Source organism: Meles meles, chromosome 10, assembly GCF_922984935.1.
Source record: "Meles meles chromosome 10, mMelMel3.1 paternal haplotype, whole genome shotgun sequence".
Lineage (NCBI taxonomy): Eukaryota > Metazoa > Chordata > Mammalia > Carnivora > Mustelidae > Meles > Meles meles.
This window is the reverse complement of record NC_060075.1, coordinates 7359332-7384461: the sequence shown is the minus strand read 5'-3', so window position 1 is coordinate 7384461 and position 25130 is coordinate 7359332. Positions and strand designations below refer to the sequence as shown.

The following is a 25130-nucleotide window of genomic DNA, read 5'->3' as shown; positions in this document are numbered from 1 at the left end:
AGTAAAGAATTGAAGTTTACAGGGATATCTCGTATCACACCCCCCCCCCCCGCCAAAATCTTGATAGGAATTTCTAAGACATACAAAACAAAACAAAAAATCAGCTGATGGATAGATCCCATGGGTGGCACAATAAGAATATCCCAATGAGCTTAAATAGTCTCTAAGGTAAATGAGAAATCTCTCTTGAGGGCTTCTGGATTCCAGCGGTGCTCACGCATGTGCACGGGGCCCCAGCAAGGATATGTGATGCGGGGGGGGGGGCAGGGGTGGCTTGTGCAGTGCCCTTTCTCCTCTCCCGTCTCACAGCACTCTTGCCAGGCAGTTGGTATTCGGGGGAGAAAAGCCGGAGCCAGAAAGCCTGCTAATACATTGCAAATGTATTCATAGCCTCCTGAAAAGTATCATCCTTCACATTTCATTGTACGGTTGCACCTGGAATTGTATCCTATTTTAAGTGGGTGATTTGCTGTGACCCACATCATTGTGAAGGTAAGGTATTAAAGTACTAAGGATGGCTTAGAATTTAATTTCAGAAGCGATTGTACTGCATTTCTAAAACTGGCATTCTTCGAGCAGGTCTCCCCCCGCATGACACCTCAGCCAAGACGTCTCCAAGCAGAAAGTAGTTTCTTACAGTAAATTATGCTGTAATGTTTTATTTCAGTCCAAAAAAACATTCAATTAATTTTACAGATTACAGGTACTACAGATTAACATAGTTTACCTGGAATGAGCTCCAACACACTAAAGCAAGAGCGATACTATCGTGGGTGGATGTCCCTACGAGGGACGGATGTCCAGACGAGCATCGGCAGAACTTGCTGGTGCTCTCACTGAGGCTGGCAAAGCCGGGACGTCAGTTCATGGCATCTTTTACAACTTTATTACTGGCGGAGTCACTAATGACACATGGTCTTAAAGCAGTCTCTAGGGGCACCTGGGTAGCTCAGTGGGTTAAGCATCTTCCTTTGGCTCAGGTCATGATCTCCAGGTCCTGGGATGGAGCCCCAGGTCCTGCTCAGTGAGAAGGCTGCCTCTCCTTCTCCCTCTGCCCCTCCCCCTGCTTGTGCTCTCTCTGCTTCTCTTTCAAATGAATAAATAAAATCCTTAAAAAAAAAAAAAAAAGGCAGTCTCTAATAGCCATTTAAAAAAATTTTTTTAACCTCACTATGACATTTCTATAGAGTCCCTGACTGGAAATGCCAAAATCCAAGTGAACATAAAATCAACATAATATAGTCTGGTTTTTGAGAGAGAAATGAGAATAAAACACTTGACTTCTCTGCTTTTTTCCATGAAACGTAAGTGCTCATTTATTGCAAAGCCTTAACTTCTCTATGCCTCAGTTTTCTCATCTGCGAAGTGGGGATAATCCTGTCCCATTCCAATGGTGGTTGGGAGGCTTCAGGACATACCACATGTACTAAACACGGTACCTCGCCCGTAGAGCAGCTCTTCATGCTATGATCCACGGCTCCGACTTGGACCCATCTGGATCTCAAGAATCAAGAGTGTCTATTACAGTCTCCACCCCGCCCAGGGAGTGGGTCTCAGCCAACATCAACTAGATGTGGAGCACCACCTGGATACGGAAATGTTGTCCCACTCTCCTGGGCATCAGAACTCTTGTTTCTGTGATCCATCGCCTTGTAAGAAGACAACAACAGTTGAAACTCTGGGGATTTTCCCCAATAGAGAAAAAACACAGGAAGGGGGAAGCCGAAGAAGAGAATGAGCAGAGTGTAGGCGCCCTGAAGAGAGGGAAAAGCACCAGAAGTTCACCCCCAGGGCTGCTGCTTGCTGCCCAGCCCCAGCCCCGCCCACCCAGCTGACATGTCTGCCAGTGCTCACAGCCCCCTCCGGCCTGAGCCTGGGGACCCCTGCTCCTTCCCGCCATCGGGCGCCCCTGATTCACCATCTGAACCCCCTTCCTGGGGCCCACCTCTAGCCATCTGCCTCGTGTCTGTCATCTCAGAGGAAGACATTCAGAAAAGGACACCTCTTTAAGAAACGGCGACCCCACGTTAAACTGGGAACCCTCAGATAGATATGGCTTTGAAACTGTTCATCTTCTGTGTGTGCCCTATGTCAAGGGCAGAAAGCCATGTGCCTGTCTTAGCTCAGGGAGATTGCAGGGGCCTGGGGGTGGAGGTTAGATGGGGGGAGCTCGGGGGACCACTCGCACAGAGCAGGTGCTACGCTGCCACTAGAATTATCTTTCTAACACGCTTCCCATCACAGTCCTCTGAAGCTGCAACATCTTTGAGTTTCCTCCTTAAATACAAACATCTTAACGTGGCATTCAAGGCTCTTCCCAATCTGGCCCTGAGCTCTGACCCCATCAGAGGCCCACCAGCCCCAGAACATAACTGACCTCATAACAAACTCAACCTGGGGTTCTCTTTCCTTTTATTCTCAAGACCTAGTTCTACGCGACCTAAGTATTGGTGAAGAAGCGGAGAAGTCGGTGGGAATGGAGACGGGTCCAGCCACTACGCAAAACCGTGTGCAAGATTCCCCCCACCCCCAAAATTACAATTAGAAAGACCATGTGATTCAGTCTCGTTCCCGGGTGTGTATAGACCCGAAAGGGCTGAAATCGGGATCTCGAAGAGAGATGTGCACTCCATGTTCATCGCAGCGTGATTCACGACCGCAAAAACTTGCAAACAAGCTGAACGTCCATCCGCACGACGGAGAATTACTCTTCAGAAGAAGGGACCCCGGCCACGTGCTGCAGCCTGGATGAACTTGGAGGACATGATGCCGAGCGAAATGAGCCAGATGCGGAAGAACTACATGGTCCCACTTACATCAGGAATGGAAACTAGTCGAACTTACAGAAGCAGAGAGTAGAACCGTGGCTGCCCGGGCTGTGGGATGTCGGTCAGAGGACACAGTTTTCCCGTAGGCCAGTGGAGTATTAGAGATCCGCTACACAGCCCTGTGCCTTGAATTAGCAATATTGTATCACATGCTTAATCATTGTGTTAGGAGGGTAGATTTTATGTTAAAAGGGTCCTTACCACCAAACAAAACAGGACAAAAAACCACCTCTCCTTAGCTGCTCTCCAGAACCCCACAAGCTCGCTCCCCAGGTTTACCGTAGACTTTGATCATCTCGCTGAATACATGGTTTGTCTCTCAGCTCGGAAAAATCACAGTTGTCCAGAGGCTCTGGCGCCAGTCGACCCGGCCTCACTAGCCAAGGTGTGGAAGCCGTAAGCCCCAGTTTCCTCGTACATTCCATAGGGATAATAACGCTCCCTTTTCCGTAGGGTTGTTCTGGGTACTAAATGTCTAATTTGTATAAAGCATCTAGTTTTAAAGGTTCAGTAAACGTTAACTCTTGTCATCGTACAGCGTTTGTACTTGGTTGTTTGCAAGCTTGTTTCCCCAGCTAGGCTGTGAGCCACTGCGGGTAAATTTCTGTGTTTATCTCCCTCTTCCTGCTACTGCTGCCAGGCAGTGAGTACATGCACTGAATTGAATTGAATTGAATTGAATTGAATTGAATTGAATTGAATTGAATTGATTGAATTGAATTGAATTGAATTGTAGTGAACTGAGCTGAGTTGAAGTCCCACCAGATGGCAGTAGCTTCCAGCCCCAAAATTCTTCATGCGCCCTACTCCAAGGCTGGACAGGCTAAAAAGAATTCTCCATTTATGGATGAGAAGCGGTCGAAGGAGTGGAGGTTGTTCCCAGTCTCCTGACCCCAAGAAGCCACTTGTTTGGGTGCCTCAAGCACAGATGTGAGCCAGATGGGAACTTGGGAAAGCCAGGAGCTGAGGTCTCCCTTCCCACCCTGGCAACAAAGAGTTCACTCTGAGTCTCTGGGGACGGAGCACCCTGAGGTGTTTCAAAGGAAGGCAGATCACCGGAAGGAGGGGGCAGAAATCGACTATACCAGCTCTTCGCATGGAAGGCAAGTTGGTGAACCAAAAACAAGGAATTCCGATAAGAGACCAAGAGACAAAGAATGAATCACTGACTTGTATGCATTCCTTCAGTGAATCAGTGAATTCATTTATTCAATAATCCTGCCATTATTGAGGAGGAAGGGGAGGAGGAAGAGGAGAACAGCCAGCGAGGAGTCAGTGGGACCAGAGCCTCTCCTGGCCATCAAGGAGACATTGTGACTGTGGGATGTTTTGTGCAGTCACAAGTGCATTCTGCGTCCCCATCCTAATTGGACCATGCTCTAGCTCAAGGTCACAGACTGAAATTTACTAAGGGAGAAAACTGTGGAGAATGTTTAATTAAAATTTCTTTCTGTACTTGGCTGAGTAAGCCCCGGTTGGAATCCCCAGCATTACCATTCCCTGCTGCCCATCTCTCTTTTTGCCAAAATTCACATCGGGCTAGTACAGGTCAGTCACTGAACTGATTGTTTACTATGATGAATAATTAATACATCCACTTCTGCCCCCAAGGCCTGAAAGCTCCCTTCTCTGCTGATTTATTCTTTCCTTAATGGGGAGTAAATTCTGATAGGAATACTTCACCTGGGTTCATTCCCCAGGAAGAAATATCATCTGCTTGGATTTCAAATTTTAAAGTAGGTAGCCTTCTGTTTCCCAAAGTCTGTGTGTTTCACAGTTCAAGTGGAAGGGTAAATATCTCACCTCCTTGTCTTTGGCTTTTTTTTTTAAGATTTTGTTTATTTATTAGAGAGAGAGAGAGAAAGAACACAAGTGGAGGGAGAGGCAGAGTGAGAGGGAGAAGCAGACTCCGTGCTGAGCAGGGAGCCCAACACAGGACTCATTCCCAGACCCTGGGGTCATGAAATGAGCTGAAGGCAGATGTTTAACTGACTGAGTCACCCAGGTTCCCCTTGTCTTTGGTTTTCTTTTTTTTTTTTTTTTTTAATTTTATTTATCCATCTGACAGAGAGAGATCACAAATAGGCAGAGAGGAGGCAGGCAGAGAGAGAGAGGGAAGCAGGCTCCCTGCTAAGCAGAGAGCCTGGTGCAGAACTTGATCCCAGGACCCTGAGACCATGACCCTAGCCAAAGGCAGAGGCTTAACCCACTGAGCCACCCAGATGCCCTGTCCTTGGTTTTAAAAGACAGTCATCATGTCAGAAGACGGTCGTCATTGGCATCATCTCCCATCTGGAACACAGGTTGCCTTTCTCTTCTCTGAAGGGCTTTTTGTGGCAGGATCAGTGCCTGTGCCCCTGGTTCTCAAGCCTTAACGGGCCCCAGAGTCACCGGGAGGGCTTGTGGAAGCACAGATTGCCCACCCCCGCCCGCCCCTGCATTCCTAACAAGTTCCCAGGTGATGCTGATGCTGCTGGTCCAGGAATCACACTTGTGAGAACTGCCCGTAAGAAAGGTCTAGGACTCCTTCGACGTTCATTTCTGCTGCATAGATTGTAAAACTCAGGACAGAGGGCCAAAAAGACACCGGCTTTTACTGAGCTAACTGGTAAGACAGTGCGGCATTCTATTACTTGAAACAGTGCATTAGCAATGCCTCTGTTCAGATCCCTCGGATCTGAATGTTAGTTCAGGAAACGTCACACTCACGGACTAGGGGGGAGGCAGTGATTCTTACCTGCGCAGGTGTATTTGCAATTGAGTTGGGACAGTTTCCTGACTTCCAGAACATCCAGCAGATCCTAGCTGGGATTCTGCAAACCTCAGACTTGCGCGGGGATTGGCTGCTGAGGAAAGGAAATGCGTCGTTGTAGGCTATGGAACTCTCTCTTCTTCTTTTTTTAAATAAAGAATTCTGAAGAAGACAGTAAGAATGAGGTACAAAACGGAACTGTAAATTACCAGGAGGGGCCCTTGTTCAGTATGTGTAAGTGGGAAAAGAGAAGGAAAAAGATCAATCAGAAGCCAGTGAATGCGGTTGGTTTCAACAATATGGCGGTGTTGGGAAGGTCTTTGTAAGTGTGTGTTTTATTGTAACAAATAGAGTCGTGTTCTCCTCACCCCACACGTTCTCTATAACACGGAGGTTCATTTGCAGCAAAGTCTCCAGCCCTCAGCCTTATCGGATCGTTAATATTTCATCTGAGAGAATAGAACATCTTAAACTGAAACCTGGAGTGAGAGTTGGACCCAGGCACTCGAAGACAAAACTGTGTTACAGCCGGAATACAGAGAGTGGGAGAAAATTTTCATTCTCTCTTTTTTTATCTTTTAGAAACAGGAAAGATCGACCAAGAGATTCACAAATACAACACCCCGGGATTCACTGGGTGCCTCTCCAGGGTCCAGTTCAACCAGATTGCACCTCTCAAGGCGGCCTTGAGGCAGACGAACGCCTCGGCCCACGTGCACATCCAGGGCGAGCTGGTGGAATCCAACTGCGGAGCCTCCCCGCTGACCCTCTCCCCCATGTCGTCCGCCACCGACCCCTGGCATCTAGATCACTTGGACTCAGGTAAGACCGTGTTGGCCAGGTTCCTTTATTTCTTTAAACCTCAGTTTCATCATCTGTAAAATGGGCTTAGCAACAGGACGGGTAAGGGTGTTAAGGCTTTTGGAGGACTAAGGGCACAAGGGAACGTGTGAGCCCAGGAATGCTTAGCACATACCATGTGCTCAAAAGGTACAACTGTTCAGCCTGGCCCGGAGCCAGAAGGACATAAGGCAAAGGTAAGGAACATGGAAACCGCTGACTCTTCCTCGTTTAAGCAAAATTAGGAGATGCCTAAATGGACGTCTGTGATGCGACTTTGGGACAACCTGGACCATCACTTGTTCGCTGTTGCCCTTATGACACTCACTGCAGCCCCACATCCCAGGTCTACTGTCAGGGGAAAGCAGGTTTTTTTGTTTGTTTGTTTGTTTACGATTTAATTACTTATTTCGGGGGGGGGGGCAGAGGGAGAGGAAGAGAGAGTCCTAAGTCAGCTCTGTGCTAAGCACAGGGTCCTATGTGAGTCTCAATCTTACAACCCCAAGATCAGGACCTGAGCTGAAACCAAGACTCAGATGCTAAACAGACTGAGCCACCCAGGCGCCCCAGGAAATATGTACCCAAAGCACCGCAGAGCTCCTTCTCCCTGCCCTGTATGTACGTGAATAATGCCATAGGCTTCCAGATTCTCCGAGGTGCATTTAAGCTTACAGGACTCTGGGGAGTCAGTCTCTCCTGCAGGTGGTAAGACGTGTGATTGGAAAGCACAGGCCTTTCATTGTAATGAAAGGCCGTGACTCTTGGTTTCAAAATTAATTGGGAGCGATTCAGCATGCCTGTGATGTGACAGAGAGCCATCCTGACCTTGGGCCAGTTGGGGGACCTCTCTGAGCCTCTGCATTATCACCCCTAAGGTGGAGGGTAGGGTGTGATCTCTATGTGGCCTACAAGTCTAACAGTCCATGCGTCTCCCTGTGATGTTGCTAACGCCGACCACAGGAGGAGGACAGCTGAGGGTCTACCTTCAGCTCAGGTCACGATCTCAGGGTCCTGGGATCGAGTCCCGCATCAGGCTCCCTGCTCAGCAGGGAATCCACTTCCTTCTCTCCCTCCGCTGCTCCCCTTGCTTGTGAATGCGAGCATTCTCTGAAATAGATAAAATCTTTTTCTTAAAGGGGATAAGAAGACCCAGTTCCCAGAATTCTATGTGGGATGAGGTACTAAAGGCTGTCAGCTTGGTTATAGGCAGGTAGCAAGCTTTGAAAAGGTTCAGCAGCAGTAATATTAGCGGTGTGGTTATTATGGTGTTAGACGCGATGCCGTGGCGCTTCAATGTCCGGCCAAGGTCCCAAGTTCTCCCCCAGCCTAGCTTCTGACTCATCACAGTGCACCACGCGAACATCACGCATCTGATTGCCTTCCACACAGCAGCCGGTCCTCAGAGCTTATCAGCTCTGGGGCAGCTCTTGTCATTGTGACTGCTTGCCAGGATTTGTGCTCCAAAGCTTTCCAAAGCTTCAAGAGAAGCCAAAATTGCCCCATTGTCAGAGGAGCCAATTTACAGACTAAACAGTCCTCTTTGTTCCTCACACATGCATTCCTAGAACATGATGAGGGCTGCTGTGTGCCAAGCATACTTAGAAAGAATTCTCTTTCATGAGTGTTGTTAGGATTACACAGTGGGCTGGTTTCTCCTCATGGGCTGCCTGGAACAAAGGAAAGCGTTCCTGATGCCGAAAGTAGGAAAGTAGGAAGGAAGATATAAACTGAGAAAAGACATATGTCAGGGCTACAAAGGAACAGAGACTTCTCAGATGAATTCTTCCAGAGGCCAGAGTGGACCAAGACAACGCGCCATCTTTGAAAAGCAGAAATTCTTATGCCATTCCAGGTACTCCCTGTGTGAGGCCGAGAGCGTGTGTGGTCTCCGGTGGCTGCCAAGAAACCAGTTTCAAAAGCCTCTAGATGCTACTCCGGGCCAAAGCAAGTTCACATCCACTGGGCCTTAATTAGCAAAGTATTTGCTTTATGGTCTGAGAGATAAAGTTGTAGGGCTAGACATTTGGGTTCATTTTTTTTTTTTTTAATCATGGTTTACACGGGACAGCTTCATTCTTGTGACTGATAGAGTTTAGAGTGAAAATGTATGTAGGGAACATTTCTGCGATTATTCAGTGTTTTGTTTTGCTTTTTAAGATTTTATTTATATATTTGAGAGAGACCATGAGTGCAGGGGAAGGGGCAGAGGGAGAGGGAGAAGCAGACTCCCCGATGAGCAGGGAGCCAGAGGCGGGGCTTGATCCCAGGACCCTGAGATCATGACCTGAGCCAAAGGCAAGATGCTTAACCAACTGAGCCGCCCAGGTGCCCTTCAATGTTTAAATCAAATATCTGTACCCCAGATATTACGGTTGCACTGTCCCCATATGGTCCATTTGCAGAGAATTAACACTTGATTTGGGGAGAGTCCTCACCTGGGGTTGACCAGCTTCTGCATCGGCCTCTCCAGCCATTTCCATATGGGGGGAATGCTTATAAAGAGTCTGTGTGTCTGCCTCATGAACTTTAATAAAGGGACAGAAAACAGCTTATGAACTATGAAGCAGAAACATAACTGAATTTTTTTTTCTTTTAAGAAAATGAGAGAGAATGGGGGTGGAGGGCTGAACAGGAAACAGAGAAAGACCGAGATAAGGGAAGGTTACTTAATAGTGTTGGGGAGAAAGAACTTTTCCTCTATTCTCTTATGTTCTGCTCCCGGAGGCCCGCAAATTAAACTGATAAAATGCAAGGGCACCTGGGTGGCTCAGTTGGTTAAGCATCTGACTCCACTTTCGGCTCAGGTCATGATCTCAGGGTCATGAGATTGAGCGCCAAGTCAGGCTCCACATCCAGCTTGGGATTCAGTCTCCCTCTCCCTCACCTTCTGCCCCGCCCCTATCTAAAAAAAAAAAAAAAAAAAAAAAACCCTGATAAAAGGCAGATGAACAGGAAAAAAAAATAATTCCTCTTCATATAGGAGCTTACAGGAGAAGTAGCTCAATAAATGGTTAGATACTTCAATGCCTTGTGTAATAGAGAAAAGGGAATGAGGAAAAAGGGCCTCTATGGGAGGAATAGAGGTTTTAAAAGAAAAAAAAAACAAAAACAAGAACAAAGCGAGTGTGTGATAATGCTTATTTGTGCAGCTGTGAATGGTCTTTCTGTCTTCAAGGCCATAGAAGTTTCCTGGAGAGACCACCTATGGTATGCTTACGCTCTGTTTCCTTCCTGGGAGGAACAGTGCCCAGAAGAGGGAATGGCAGTCTCATTTCCCCAGGTTTCCACTTTCAGTCAGCCAAAGGAAGTTCCAAAAAGATTTCTTTCTGCAGCCGTTGAACCCAGATGTCCTCAGCTTAAAATTGTCTTCGTACCAGCTCTGGGGTTCTCAGCAGACCCCCACAGTAGAAGTGCACTCGACTCTTGGGGAGCCCTTGCTTTTTTCAGATAATCTTTCATGTGGAGAGAGACTAAGAATCTTCACCATCAGACCTTCAGAAACAAAACAACAGGACATACACACACATCCCATCGGGGCCTGTGAGTCATGTGTTTCATGAGGCTGAGTAGGGATCAGACAGGACCAGAACGAAGTTGAGCACTGATGAGTCCTGCTTTGAGAAAAGGACAGTTGGAAGGAGATCGATGGATCAGGTGCCTTGGAAAGTGTGGTTCTGGAAGCTTGTTCAAAATGTGGAACCTCAGGTCCCTACCTCCACTGCAGCGAACCAGCATCCACATTGTAGCAAGATCCGCAGGTGACTTATGTGCACTTTCAAGTCGCCAGTGCACCCCAGTCGAGGGCAGTAGTTCTCCATCTCAAATCACCTTTGAAGTACCTGGTCAGCTTTGAAAAATCCTGATGCCTAAGCTACACTCCCGACCGATGAAGGCACAGCCCCCAGACGGGAGAAACAAGTGTTCATAGATGTCATCCCTGCCGGGATGACTCTGGTGTGTAGTCAAGACTGAGAATCACTCATCAGATAAGACAGAAGCTTCCTAACAGCCCCCTTGGTAATCCCTTTGAAGTAAGGTTACCAAAAGGTAAGAAAATTAAATAGCCAAATAACACAAAAAACAAAAACAACAACAACAACAAAACCATTTTGCCTTTACATGGCAAAATCACAAATTAAAAGGCTGTAGCAATAAGCTTACAAAAGGTTGGGCTCCTCTGACCATTCCTTTTGTTAGGAAGCTCATCCAGATAGAGAAGTTTTATCTACATTTGGGCCAGTCTGGCTGCTTACAACCAGAGAAACAGACTGAAAACAAACAAACACGAAATCCACAGTGTGGGGCCAGACTCCGGGGCTCTCAGAAAAGGGCACCCTTATAGAAATGGTTGCACCCAGGAAGGAGCCTCTGTTTGCGGAGCATGTCATATTGTTTTCCCATTTTTTGAATGAGCTGCAAACTTAATTTGAAAGGATCTCGGAGGGGGCGGGGAAGATGCAGATTTAAAATGGAAGGAAGTGTATTTATGAAGAATAGAGAGTCCTGTGGCCTTACTAGTTAAAGGACCTTAGTGATGAATTAGGGCTACTCACTTCATACTCACACCAGGATATGTGCTTTGCAGAGACCTGGAAATTAGGATTCAAGACAGCCACTCTTGGATCTTGTGCTCTTTCTGTTCTCTTGCATTTCTTCCTTTTATATTAGATGATATCAAGAGATAAAAACAAAAAATGTATTCCAAGGTATGCTGGCTTCGAGTGATCGGATCCTTTTTCTCTTCCATGACACGACTAACTAAGCTACTCTTTATCTCTGTAAAACCTTATGGACTCTGTCACTGTTTTCCAAAGTGAGAGACATTTACAGTTGGTCAGGCTGTGCACTGCCTAACTCTAAGGGATGCCATTTGCATTGCAGTGTATGGCTTCTGGGCTACTGCAACATAGTGGCCTTGATAGGGAGTCACCAGATCATTATGGGAAGAATGGTGTTACATAATATAAAGTTATTTCCTGTTTGCTTCTCTTTCAGTCCTTCTAATCTTGTCCAGGAGAAAGTCTCCTTTGGGTTCTGGCATGCCTTTAACACCTCTCCCACCCTTGCCATTCACTCTTTAATAAAAAATAATAATAATTTAAAAAATCAATGATTTAAATAAGAAATTGGATCAATTTAGTGAAAACAAGTAAATAAATAGTCATTAGGTTTTTCATGGAGTTGGCAGAAAAGGTGAAGCTGGTCCCCACATGATTGGAGTTTGGAAAATACCGGATGTTATGACGGGTGCATCACAAACACAAGGGCCTAGCCTGGGGCTGGTAGAGTGTGTTTTTTAGAGGGAAAAATAATCAAATGAATTTGATTTTATTTAAACCAGTTCCGCGCTATTAGAAACATCCAGTCAATCCTTTTTCCACTGAGTTTTTACCCCCTTTGATAACAGGTACAGCCTCTTTCTAAAGCACACCATTATGGTCATTAGAATCGTTTTAGAACAGCAGTTACAAGGTAGAAAAAGCAAACCCCAGTCCTAAGTTCCAGTTTATTTAAAGGTCACAGAGCACCAGACTATTGCTGTGATTTACCTGTCAGGATTATGGGCTGTTTTTTTCCTCTTTGTCAAATTCAGAGAATCTTATCTCCTTTTTTTTTTTTTTTTTTTGTTTATTTACAGCATAACAGTGTTCATTGTTTTGGCATCACACCCAGTGCTCCATGCAGTACGTGCCCTCCCTATTACCCACCACCTGGTTCCTCCACCTCCCACCCCCCCCCACCCCGCCCCTTCAAAACCCTCTGGTTGTTTTTCAGAGTCCATAGTCTCTCATGGTTCATCTCCCCTTCCAGTTTCCCTCAACTCCCTCTCCTCTCCATCTCCCCATGTCCTCCATGTTATTTGTTATGCTCCACAAATAAGTGAAACCATATGATAACTGACTCTCTCTGCTTGACTTATTTCGCTCAGCATAATCTCTTCCAGTCCCGTCCATGTTGCTACAAAAGTTGGGTATTCATCCTTTCTGATGGAGGCATAATACTCCATTGTGTATATGGACCACATCTTCCTGAAGAAATTAAGAATTGAGCTTCCCTATGACCCTGCAATTGCACTGCTGGGTATTTACCCCAAAGAATCTTATCTCCTTAAAATGGCACGGATTTACCAACAGAAAGACAGCCGCAGATGGCAGTGTACATTTTGTAAAATACAAAAACAAAACAAACACCAGAAAAAAATAAATCCAGGAGTCCGATGCCATAAATTTCTGCACTAAGAAACAACTCCAAACTGTACGTCAAGCTGTTTTATGAGGCGTGCATATTAAAAGCGTTTTGATGTTTTAATCACATTCATGATGTTTGATGCAAAATACATCAGACCAAAGGCCACATCCGAGGATCTTTTTTTTTTTTTTTTTTTAAGATTTTATTTATTTATTTGACAGAGAGAGATCACAAGTAGGCAGAGAGGCAGGCAGAGAGAGAGAGGAGGAAGCAGGCTCCCCGCGGAGCAGAGAGCCCGATGTGGGGCTCGATCCCAGGACCCTGAGACCATGACCCGAGCCGAAGGCAGCGGCTTAATCCACTGAGCCACCCAGGTGCCCCCCGAGGATCTTTTTTAAAATACTAACATGGAGGGGCACCTGTGTGAGTCAGTTGGTTAAGCGCCTGGCTCTTGGTTTTAGCTCAGGTCGTGATCTCTAGATGTGGGACCGAACCCTGCCTCGGACTCCACAGTCAGCAGGGAGTCTGCTTGGAATTCTCTCTCCTTCTCCCTCTGCTCCTCTCCCCACCCCCAGCTCTCAAATACATTTTAAAAATACAGATTACAATAGCTAAGGCACTTTAGGATGTAAGATTTCATTGCCTGGTTCAAAGGAGTGAGTGGTTACTGTCCGGCAGGATTCCTGCTACCTCCAGGCTATACTCTCAGCACAGGTGCACGGTATGCGACAGGTGCATCCCTCCCTAGAGAGGCCCTGAGGAATGGTGTCCAGAAGGTGCTGGTAGCCACACTCCCAGTACCCAGTCTCCCCGGGAGCCCCTGGGCCCCCACCCTAAAACGAACCCACATCTGATCCTGAAAGCCTTCGGGCCAGAACTCTCAAAGCCCCTGGAAGGAAGAGGCAGGACATGGAGAGTCCCGAAGCATTGAGCAGAGCGGAAAACAGTTAACACAGACTAGTTCTTCCCCACACCCTAGAACCAAGGTCATAGGTTGTGAGGAATCCAGGGGATCCACTCAGGTTCAAAGAACAATGGAGAAACTGGCCCTCTTAGGAATGTGCTGCTTCTCCCAAATAAACAGAAACTAGATGGACTGTGGTCCCTGGGATGGCTCAGTGTGACGGGCCCCCCTCTTAGATCCCAGAATACAGTCCCCCAGGCCTCGGCCGGGAGAACGAAGCTGCCCCCCTCTGAGGTCCTTTACCCCTGGAAACACCAAGTTGATTTCTAAGGTTCCCCCACCTCTATTGCCATGACTTTTAATGACTGATTTCTTGTCTGTATTCCAAATTTCCTTTCCACCATCTGAAGGTAATATTTTTATATCTTCATGGATATAATGAACATTTTAAAGCTGCACGTATCTATTCAGTTTCCTCCATAATTACAAGCTGGTAGTTGGTTTTCTTTACCACCTGCAAGCACTTAAAATAATCGTTCCAGCTCTTATAATTACATCTTAATTATTTCTGAGCAGATCCCTGTTTTCCTCCTTGTGCTAAGATTGCATGATTAATGCATTCAGTCTCTGATACCTAATCTTTTTATTATGTTGTGTTTTTTGTTCCCTTTGGTGACTGAAACACTACACATTTATTCAAGAGCAGAAACAGTTATCACCCCCTTTTCTAATGTGTATTTTTCCTGCAAATGGGCCAAATTGTCCTTTTCTGTAGAAGGTCCAAGCGTATTTATGGAAGCCCCAGTCAAGTGTAAGATCAGAGTCCGGATTTGTGATCAAATGGTCATTGACATTGTTCCCATCTGTTGTTTCCGTAAGGACTGGCTTTGAACACGTGATTTTGTTGGGTTGAAGGATGCATTTTTTAATTTTGATAGCTGTTCTAGATCACCCTCCACAGATTTAGAACTTCCAATCCAGGAAGGCGCGAGTGTCTTTTTTCCCCATGCGCTCACCAACCTAGTACATCATAATGTTCTTTTGAATTTTGCTAGATCTTATTTGAAAAAATGAAACTTCGTTGTTTTAATTTGGATTTCATTAATCATAAGGGAGGTTAAATCTCTTTGTATATGTTAACAAGTATTTACTTTTATTTTTCCACGGACTCTTTCCATTCTTTGACCAAAGAATTATTTATATTCTTTTCCTATTTGTTTGTTGGTCATTTACTTCTTGACTTACAATGATTCTCCATATGTTAGATAAGTCAGTATTTCACTACATGTTTGAATGTTTTCCCAGTCTGATCTCTAGTTTTTGAATGTATGGGGTTCTTCCCATGTAAAAACTTTTAAATTTACAGGGTGTATTATAGTGTTTCATGGCTTCTGGGTTTTAGGTCATGCCTTCTCCATTCAGAAATTATTTTTAAAGTTATTTCACAACTTCTTTCTAATGACTTTATTTGCAACATTTGCATACTTTTAAAGATTTATTTATTTATTTGAGAGAGTGTGTGTGAGCCAGAGCACATGGTGGGGTATGGGGAGGAAGGGAGGGACAAGCAGACTCCACGCTAAGCATGGAACCCTATGTGGGGCTCGATCCCACAACCCCAAGTTCATGACCTGAGACAAAATCAAGAGTCAAAGGGTTAACCAACTGAGTCATGCAGGCACATCTGTGAGATTTACGGTTTTAACCCACTTAAAATTTATTTGGGTGGAAGGAGTAAGTCAGGAGTCCCACTGTTTTCTTGTTGGGCTGCCATCCTCTCTGGTACCTATATCATATTCACAGTTTATATTTGAATCCTTTATATTTGAATCTGCTTCTGGAATCCCTGATCTCTTATGCTGATCTGAGTCTTCATGAGACAATAGCAAGCTGTGATAATGATTCAGCTTTTACAATAGCATTTAATATCTCATAAAGCTGGTTTCCCTTTTATTCTCTTTTTCAAAATTTTCCTATCCTTGCACACTGACTTCTCCCGTGTGATGTTAGAATTGCTGTCATTTCATTGGGATCCTCTAGGATGTCTTTTGAGACTGAATTTTATGTGTAAGTTAATAGCAGGATAATTGACATCTGTACAAATAATGTTTACCTGTCCAGCAAGAGAATGTCTTTCCATTTATCGTGTCTTCCCCTCCATACAAAATTCATATGAATTTAACTTTAAAACATTTCCTGATAGGGGCGCCTGGGTGGCTCAGTGGGTTAAGCCGCTGCCTTTGGCTCAGGTCATGATCTCAGGTCCTGGGATCGAGTCCCACATCGGGTTCTCTGCTCAGCAGGGAGCCTGCTTCCCTTTCTCTCTCTCTCTCTCTCTGCCTGCCTCTCTGTCTACTTGTGATCTCTCTCTGTCAAATAAATAAAATTAAAAAATCTTAAAAAAAAAAAAATAAAACATTTCCTGATAAATTTCCAAGTTGTTTCTCCTTCTTGGCAAAACGATTAAAAAGAAAAACCAAAAAAACCCTCCCTGTCTTAGGGTAAGCTAATTTGGCACCTAATTACATTAGCAAAATCCTTCATAGGATCACCCAGATCAAATATTTAACATAAATGAGACAAAGTATGTGCGCAGCAAGGACCCTCTTTGAATTCTTCCTCATATATAACATGTCTTACATGTATACATAGCTTAAGGATTCCTGTAGGCATGTGATATCTTAAGGTTTCTTGTTTTGATAAGTCTTAATCAGGGTAAGGTGTTACATAGTATCCATTGCCGTTTCAACATCTATGGACATGACCCAGTCCTTTCTCTTCTGTGATAAAGTAATGGTTTGAATTGTAACAACAGGTCTCCAAAGAATGGACCAAGCTTTCATTCCTAGGGTGAACCACATCTAATCATGGAGAGGCATCCTCTCAAGGTATAACTGAAATAATTTTACTAACATATTTAGTGATTTGGTTTTTGTTTGTTTTTTACAGTAATAATTCTTAGGTTTGTAGCATCCTTTTACCTTTTTTGTGGGGGTAAAGATTTGGATTTTAAACTTACGCCAGCTTCTTAAAAAGGAGCCACACAGCAAGAAATGCGGGCGGGCTCTAGGAGAGGAAACTAGGACCTCAGTCCTACAACCACGAAGGCTGAGTTCTGCCAACAAGCATGAGCTTGGAAACAGACATTTCTGTAGAGCCTCTAGACAAGAACTCAGCCCTGCAGATGCCATGGGTCAAGTCTTGTGCTCCCCGGTCACACCACGTTGGGTGTGTCCATTGCCCTCCAACTAGTGGAATAACAAACAAGTGTCATCCAGACTTAATGAGCTTCGAATCACCTGGGGAAAGTCATGAGATTCAGTAGGTCAGAGATGGGACTAGAGAGTCTGTGTTTCTAACAAGCCCCCAGGTGATGCTGGTGCTGATGCTGCGGGTCCGGAGTCCTCAGTGTGAGCGGCAAGGATATAAGGAGGCTTGGGGCATCATCTGTAACTTGCAAATTTAATAGTGTTACCCCGTGGGGCCCTTGGGTGGCACGGCCGGTTGAGCGTCTGAATCTCGGTTTCAGCTGAGCTCATGATCTCAGGGGGCATCCGGCTCCCTGTCGGGCTCCACACTTGGAGCGATGTCTGCTTGGGACTCTCTCTCCCTCACCCTCTGCCCCCTACCAAAATAAATAAATCTTTAAAAAAATATAGAGACTTACCCCGTAAAACCAGTGGAACCCACTGGTTTTGTGTTTTGTTTTGTTTCATGTTGTTTTGGTTTTTGGTGGGCATAGCTCTTTGACAAGTCTCAGTTTCTTTAATGACAACTGGTTTAATTAGGTTTTCTTTGTCATCTATAATAATTTCAGTTATATTATATTTTCCCAGACATTTGTGCTTTTAATCTAGGTTTTCAAATTCATTTCCGTTGTTGAACAAAATAAGTTCTTATAATTCATTTCCATTCTCCAGAAAATTTCTCATTCAGATATTTTATACTGGGTTTAGGTTTTCCCCCTTTTCTTCTAGATCAGATTAGCACACGTTATTATTTTGTTTTGTTTCTTGTTTTTGTTTTCTCGCCCCAAAGAATCAGCTCTGGGTTTATTTATTAGTTCTATCATGTTTCTGCTTTCTCTTACCAGTTGCTTTTATCTTGACTTCTTTAAATGTATATTCACTGCTCCTTAACTTTGTAATTTGAATGTTTAATGCTCTCATTATGGTTATTGGTGTGTGTGTGTGACATCCTCTTACAGGACCAAAGTTACCAAATCTAAGCTCAAAGCCCAATGCTCACTTCTGACCTCACCTCCCAGGGGCGATGTCTTGGGGTAAATACTTTTCTCTAAGGTGCCTGAAAAGCCTCCAGAGCCCCCTCTGCAGCCTCCCTGTGTCACTGGAAACAGATCTGGCAGGCTTGCATTTGGCAAAGCAGTGGGGGCCGGAAATGGAGAGATGAGGGACGTTAAGTGGCTGAGGTGCAGCCGGGTGCCACCCCCCTATTCAGCCCCACCTCTGCACGCTGCCACCCCCGCCATCCAGCCCCACCCCTACACACCAGCGCCTCCCCACCCGGGCTGCTCCCTAGTGGCTTCTGTGCTGAGGGTTGGGGGAAGGTGCTGCCCAAGGATTCCATTCTTTCCTAACCAAGACTGTCTAACTCTCCAGAACTTCACTGTGGAAAAATCCGAAGGGGTTCAAACATCCAGCTCCGGGATCACATGTCAGCCCTTCTTCCCTTCCTCTGGCGGGCTTCTCTCTCAGTCTGATTTTCCTCTACCTCTCTTGCCCTTTGTCCCTCACAGTAGATCTGAAAGCCAAGGAGGTTAGGATTCTTCTGGTCTTCTCTCTGTACTCTGCACCCTCTGACCCCACCACGCCTGGCCCCATCCTTAGAGCCCCCGCTCTGCTGAGTCCGTGCCTGGTCAGCCTCTCCCCATGTAGCCGGTCACGTGGCGCTGGGAAGGGCAGGGGAACACTGGCCATGTTGCTATGGTGACTTCTCTGTTGACAGCAGAAGCACTGACTCCCACGGGGTTTGCCTCCTTCTTGTGTTGTAGAAAGGTTCCGAGAAGCCCACAGAAGTGAGGCAGGTTGAGCTCAGTGTTGTCCAGGGATCAGCTCAGTGTTGTCCAGGGATGTCTGAGTCTGACCTTGGCTCCATCAGACCCCTGCCTGACGCCTCCCACAGCGCTGTGCTGGAACACACCCCTTGGAGCCATGGGGGGCGGGGGAGGTGCAGCATCTTCCCTTACTGACCTGTCACTCGGAAAGACCGTTGTCAGAATCCCTGGGTGTCAGCTCTCCCAAGGGGATCCCTGCCGGTCATGCTGGGAAATGCTAGTTCAACCTTTGCTGCAAATCAGGGCCTGTATCCTGGCCTATGATTTCAGAAGCTGCAGAAACATCATCCAGATGAAGTGTTTGTCCCAACGCTGTCCACTTTTCAGGAGAAAGTCCCTCTAAACCCCAATAACAAATAAGTGACAAGCTGTTTTTCTCATTTGAAGAGATCTTTGGTGGATTCCCCAGGCTCTGCACAGACTACTCAGAAGTGTCTGAAGACCCGGGGGGGGGTTTCCTGATTCTGCTGCTGAGTTTCTACCTGAAAGCAACCATGGAAGGCTTTGGGGGACAAAAGTAAAATCAACTTTATGTTAAACTGTAAATGTACATTAAAATGGATATTAATGTGGTTGCAAGTATTTTAAACATAGAGATGGAGACAGGTTGCTCTGAAATGTCCCCCTTGGGAAGGCTAAAGGTGGTTTTCAAAGGATTACTTGGGAATTTTAACTTTTAGAAACCTGAGAACAATGAAGACAGAAATGATAGCTTAGATTTGTGAGTGATTTTAGTGGCTAAAATGCCAGTTTTGTTTTATCCTGGTGGTGGGCCTGTGTGGTGTGTTATTGGCCACCTTCTAGAGATAAGAAAAATCGACTCACAAAATAATGTGTTCATTCCCTGGGCGAACACCCAAGTGACAGCCGCGGTGACGAGCTCTGCACTGGCCGTGCGTCAGCATCTGCAGGAGAGATTTCCAAAACTCCCGATGCCTGCTCCCCGCCCCGGAGAGGTTCTTAACCTGTGGCCCCGATGGAGCCAGTGGTCCCAGTGTTTACAGCACCTCGCTCAAAACTGCACAGAGAATAGCGTCATCAGGTCTAAATCAGGCATGCTCACTCCCGATTCAGTGCTTTTCCCACTTTTTCTTCCTCTCAAAAGAAATTTTAAATTTCAAGGTAAAAGAATTCCAGTTCCCATTCAGAACTGCCTTCCTGCCTCCTGTCAACCCCTAAAGATAATGCGGAAATCATGGTCTGTATCTCTAGAGGTGAATCCCTGCTAAGTACACCTTCCTTTTTCTTCCCGCTTCCTCTTTTTCGACGCTGAATACCTCATCCCCAAGACGGCTAGAGCCAAACAGGTATTTCTGTCACACTCTGTTGACATGAATGAGAAGAGCTGGGGCAGAGCCACGTGGCTCGTGCCGGAAGTTTGCAGAGAAATCAACTTCCGGAAAACACTGGGAAGTTTTCATTTGTTGTACAAGCTTGTCTTTGATGACCGCTAGTCATTCCACCTGCCAACAACCAAAGACAGTTGTCCTCTGAGATCTGAGGGTAATTCGAGAAGACAGCGGTTCAAAAGACGGCAGAAATATCCAGCATGAGACTTGTATATTCGGTTTTATGGGGTCAACCTTCTTGAAAGAAAAGGCATTGTCTTGGGATTGGAATTGGGATTTATCACTTGTGCTAATGCAGCTGGAAAGAGTATTTCAAAAGCAAGAGCCCAACGGGGCATTGATAAAAGACTTAAAACACGTGCAGAATTAATTTTTAAAAGCACTTTCAGTTTGCCTACTCCCCCCTTCTACGAGACCGCACAACGGAGCCAGAACCAAGCTAGCAGGCTGTGATCCGGGCATACACCACTGTGTTCTAGAAACCCTTCTCTTCTGTATACTGGTTCCTGAACTCTTAGGGAGAAAAGGGTGCATTTTACATTTTGATGAGTTTGCAGTTACAACGCAGGCCTCCTGCGAAGCCCAAACCCTGTGGGTATTGACAGAGCCAACCCATGGAGAACAGGAGCGTATTCACCATCTGCTACAGAAGACCGCCTTTTTTCCAAGTCAAGATATAGATAATATAGCAGATTAAACATTTTTAATGCATTTTATTGTTCACTGTACTACCTCAAAACACATACGATGATGACAAAAGCAGATCAGTAATATCCAGCTGTTTCCAAAAGAGCTGTCCACAAATTTGGCCTTTGAATTTACTAGACATTTCCATGAAGGGAGAGTCAAAGGATACATTCGTTCTTCCATGATTTCTCATATGATTCATTGTGCCTAATTCGTCTCACAAATGACGAAACTCATCTCTGGGGTCAGTTTTGGGTGATAAGACAGTTATTTTCACTAAGCTTCCACATCATAAATTCTGGAAGTCCAAAGCCTTGACTGATTTCTGCAGGAAGCCTCATGGGTATGTGTCTCACTGGAAGTCTGGACACAAGAGCTTCAGGGTCTCCTGAAGGTGCTGGTCTTCTGAACGGTGCCACGGCGACCCCTGTCTGGGAAGAAAGGTGAACCCATCAGGAGATGTAAAAGACACATTTCTGACTTGTTCACCACGACTGGTATCTTCCCATCCTTGTGTTCTCAGCCATCCTGTCCTTGGAACCTGAGACTGTTTCCACCATTCAGCAGACAACCAATTCTTGCTGATACTGGTTGGCCAATAATTAGCCACAAATCGTGTTAGCTGAGACCCTGTGTACCGAGTGTGTTCACCGGGCTTGGAAAATGAGTCTGTGACTGTGACCCAGCATTTCCTCTGGTGACAGGCGCGGACTCTGGAGCTTCAGAACATTGGACACACTGTGTTCCTCTGTGGCCACAGTCCTTCTGCCCTGAGCTGGCTGCCTTCTGTCCCAGCATAACCTCCGCCCATGCAAGAGCCCTCAGCAAAGAGACCAGAGTTCTTTCAAAAAACAAATCAGTTCCAGAAAAATCGACAACCCAGCATTCTGGAAAATATGTCTGTTTCCTCTCCTGTGTGCCCTCCAGTGCGACCGTAACATCAAGAACCTAGGCGCCAATATCACAATATTTCCCCCCGTATGCTTGCTTTAGAGAAGAAACTTGTGTTATTCTTTTTTTTAACCCAAAAAGATCTCCAAGGACATGCCACAGATAGTCATTTATTTAACTCCTTGGCTGTTTTTCCTGCGACTGCTCTTAATATCGGCTAGTGATAGGCTGTCCCCCTCTGCATTCAGAATACTAAGGAATCAAACTCAGAAACAATAGCTTTCACAACACTGGAAGGAATGGGACTAAAGGAAATGAACAGGGGCATCTGTCATGCAACTCACTGAAAACACACAAATGATTCAGCCAAAAACCTGAAAACAAGAAAAACCAAAGTTTCTTGGAAGGAATTCTTTTAATTCCCTCTGAGACATCACATTAAAGTAAAACACGTGGGCAGAACAGCCAGAGATGCAGATCACCGAAGGTCTCGGTTCCAGCTCTGCCCTCCAGGTGAGGTTTGTGGTCGAGCCCCCTGTTCGAAATGCAGAGTCCCAGACCAACCAGTTGCCAGACCAACCCAGTCGGAATCTGCATCTCCACAGGATCCCAGGCGGCTGGTAGGGGACCCTAAAGGCACATCAGAATGCAGCGCAGGAGACTCTTAAGTCTAGTGAACAAACTGAGGGTGGTTGGAAGGGTTGGGGAGAGGGGAGGGGGTGACTGGGGGATGGGCATTAAGGAGGCACGTGATGTAATGAGCACAGGGTGTGATATGCAGCTGATGAATCACTGAACTCTACCTCTGACACTAATAATACACAATATGTTAATTAAATTAAAAACAGATTTTTTTTAATGAAATACAAGGAAGAAGAAAAAGCTTAGAGAGCCCCTCAAGGACACAGTGCGTGGTGTGCCCTGACCTCCCTCCATTTAAATAGAAGTATCAGCCCAGGAAGGGGGTGGGAGATCCTGCTGCTGCTGAGTGCAGTGTGGAAACCTGGCCTCCCTCACAAAGGGAGTTAAATCGATCATATTCCCCCAGATCTGGGGCTTCTGCATCCCTGATATCAGCGTGGATTTATTTACGCCCGGAGGCAGAGGAAACCATGCTCCGGTCTGCACGCCTCGGCAGACCCGAGCATGGCAGCCTTCATGTGAACCCCCCCGGGCTCCCCAGCCCTTGCTCTGGGGCTCCCTGATCTAGACTTCCAAGGCTCGACTTGAGAACTACAGCTGCACTCATGGGAAGCGGCTTCAGTGGGTCCAAAGGGCACACACTTAGGCGGTCGGCACCTCTCCGCCGCAAGACTCTGAACCTGGCCGTGGGATTTATCCTCTTCCTCGGGAGGGAGCTGTTGAGGGATCCAGCCTGTGAAAGCCGGCACGTCCTCTGATCCACGAGTGCCCAGGACATCATCCAGCAACAGCTCTGACACCCGACTCAGAAACAGTGATAACTAACAAGGAAGAAGAAATAATTGGCCCACCTGACACCTTTGTCCCACGCGAAAATGGATACCATGTGCCTTACCTGTGTTTATTGCATGGAATACAAAGCCTGAGCTTCTGTCGGTAACAAGCTAGTTCCAATTCAAACACCTCTTTAGAGTTAATCAGTCAAAAGAATGCGATGTCAGCCTAGTCCTGGAACAGCAGCAAATCTTTGTTCCTAAAAGGCAATGGAGACAATTCAGAGTTGGCTTTAAAAAAAAAAAAAATGGAAGGAGGAAATCTAATGTAATCAATCGCCCATTCAGTTCTTTTGTGTAGAGTTGGCATGATTCAAACACTCAGACATACAGCAGATGAGGACCAGTTCCTGTGTTCTGTGTGTCATCACCTAATGAACCTCTTCTGGTCACGCCATCTCTGATGTCTGCGCAAGCAGCTGCCGCTTGCTCCCTCCTTGAAGAAGCTGGAAAGGGAAGGCTTGTTTAACTTCTCCAGTCAGAAGCCAAAAGCCATCATCTCTTCCCCGTCTGAAATTGAAATTCTGGCTGGCTGGCTTTCTGCAAAAACGGAAGTGTAGAGGTACATATACGAAACTGAGGCTCGTGTGGATACGTGCCACACTCCGTTTGCCTGGATAAAACCCGGCGAGCCTGAGGAACTCTCCCTCCTGATAACGTGGTCAGCCAGAGCCTCTGAAGATAAAACAATATTATAGCTTCACCATCGTAGTCGGCCACCATTTGTGTTCATACATTTCTAAAATACCAGTCAGTAGTGGATGGCTGAAACAAATTCTTCGAAAAAATTAACAATTTTCTGCCATCGAGCTCAGATTGGAAGAGAGAATAAAGTGAAATGAAACAAAGACGCCGAGAAGAACAAAGACACGTATACATCATCTAGCCCAGCCCCCATTGCAAAAATCATGGGGAAATCCAAATTAAATTATAACTAATAGCAGCAGTTTTGTTCAAGTGTCTCAAATTATCACTTTAGATGCTGAAGCTCAAGTGGTTTCCATGGCGATATTTTCTCTAGGAGATGTCAGCTACTATCTAATTTTTTCGTCCCTGATATATGACAACCTGAAGCTTTTAGTGCCTTTCACTTGGGGGGTTTTATGTTAGATAATCTCGATTTATTTTTATATGCATTTAAATGTGTGTTTTATTTGCAATTGGTTTCTGAGCCCAAAGTCTACAATTTTACATATTTTGAAAGTTAGTAAATAAGAACTGCAACTATTTATCTTGTGTAGTGAAAAAAAAAAAAATTGCTTTACTACTCCATCCTCTCCCTGTCTGCTCAATGGGACAAGCAAGAAATGTGAGGCTAAAGAATTCAAATCTCTCTTTAATATTCTCTTCTTGCAACGGTCTTTTAAATCATTTATTTGTACTTTAGCACCTGCCTGGAAACTTTCTCTGTTAGTTTTTCACATTCTATATTTGCAGTCAACAATTATATTCTGACACGGATGTTTTAAAGTGCAATTCACACTAGTCATGATTTCATAGCTTCACAAGTATTTTCACAGTGGTAAAAACCATGCTTTCTGTTCTGGAACCAGGGGAATCTTGGTCTTCCGTTCTCTGACAGTGTTCATTCAGAGGTTATTGCATTGTTCGGCTGATCCCGTCACTGTGTGGAATTATCCTTTGTCAAATAAAATGTCTCCAATGTCTTTTGAAGCCAGACAAGTGCAGTCAGAAGCCTTCCTATATCCTTGGCTTCCCCAGGCAGGCGACCAACCACAGTGAGAACCACTGGGCTAAATTAGTTCATTGCCTTAAAACCATCTTGTCGTGGGGCGTCTGGGTGGCTCAGTGGGTTAAAGCCTCTCCCTTCCGCTCAGGTCATGATCTCAGGGTCCTGGGATTGAGCCCCGCATCGGGCTCTCTGCTCAGCAGGGAGCCTGCTTCCCCCTCTCTCTCTGCCTGCCTCTCTGCCTACTTGTGATCTCTCTCTCTCTGTCCAATAAATAAATAAAATCTTAAAAAAAAAAAAACCCATGCTGTCATGTTGATGGTTCACTAGAGCCAGTGTAGACCATGTACAGTGATGGGGAACCACTTTCCCTAGCCATGCTCTTACCGTGTTTATTTTCATATCAGAAACAGTTCAGCTTAGTGTTTTGCAAGCAGTTTCCGGAGCCAGT

General features: G+C 45.6%; 1 protein-coding gene across 3 annotated transcripts in view; it reads left to right on the top strand.

Moving 5' to 3' along the window:
* CNTNAP2 (contactin associated protein 2) overlaps positions 1 to 25130 on the top strand; it is a 1946064-nt gene that overhangs the window by 1906087 nt on the left and 14847 nt on the right. For all 3 annotated transcript variants that reach the window (XM_046020922.1, XM_046020925.1, XM_046020923.1), the window contains one exon: positions 6163 to 6402. In XM_046020922.1, the coding sequence (XP_045876878.1) occupies positions 6163 to 6402 (240 nt within the window). The remainder of the gene's footprint in view (positions 1 to 6162; positions 6403 to 25130) is intronic.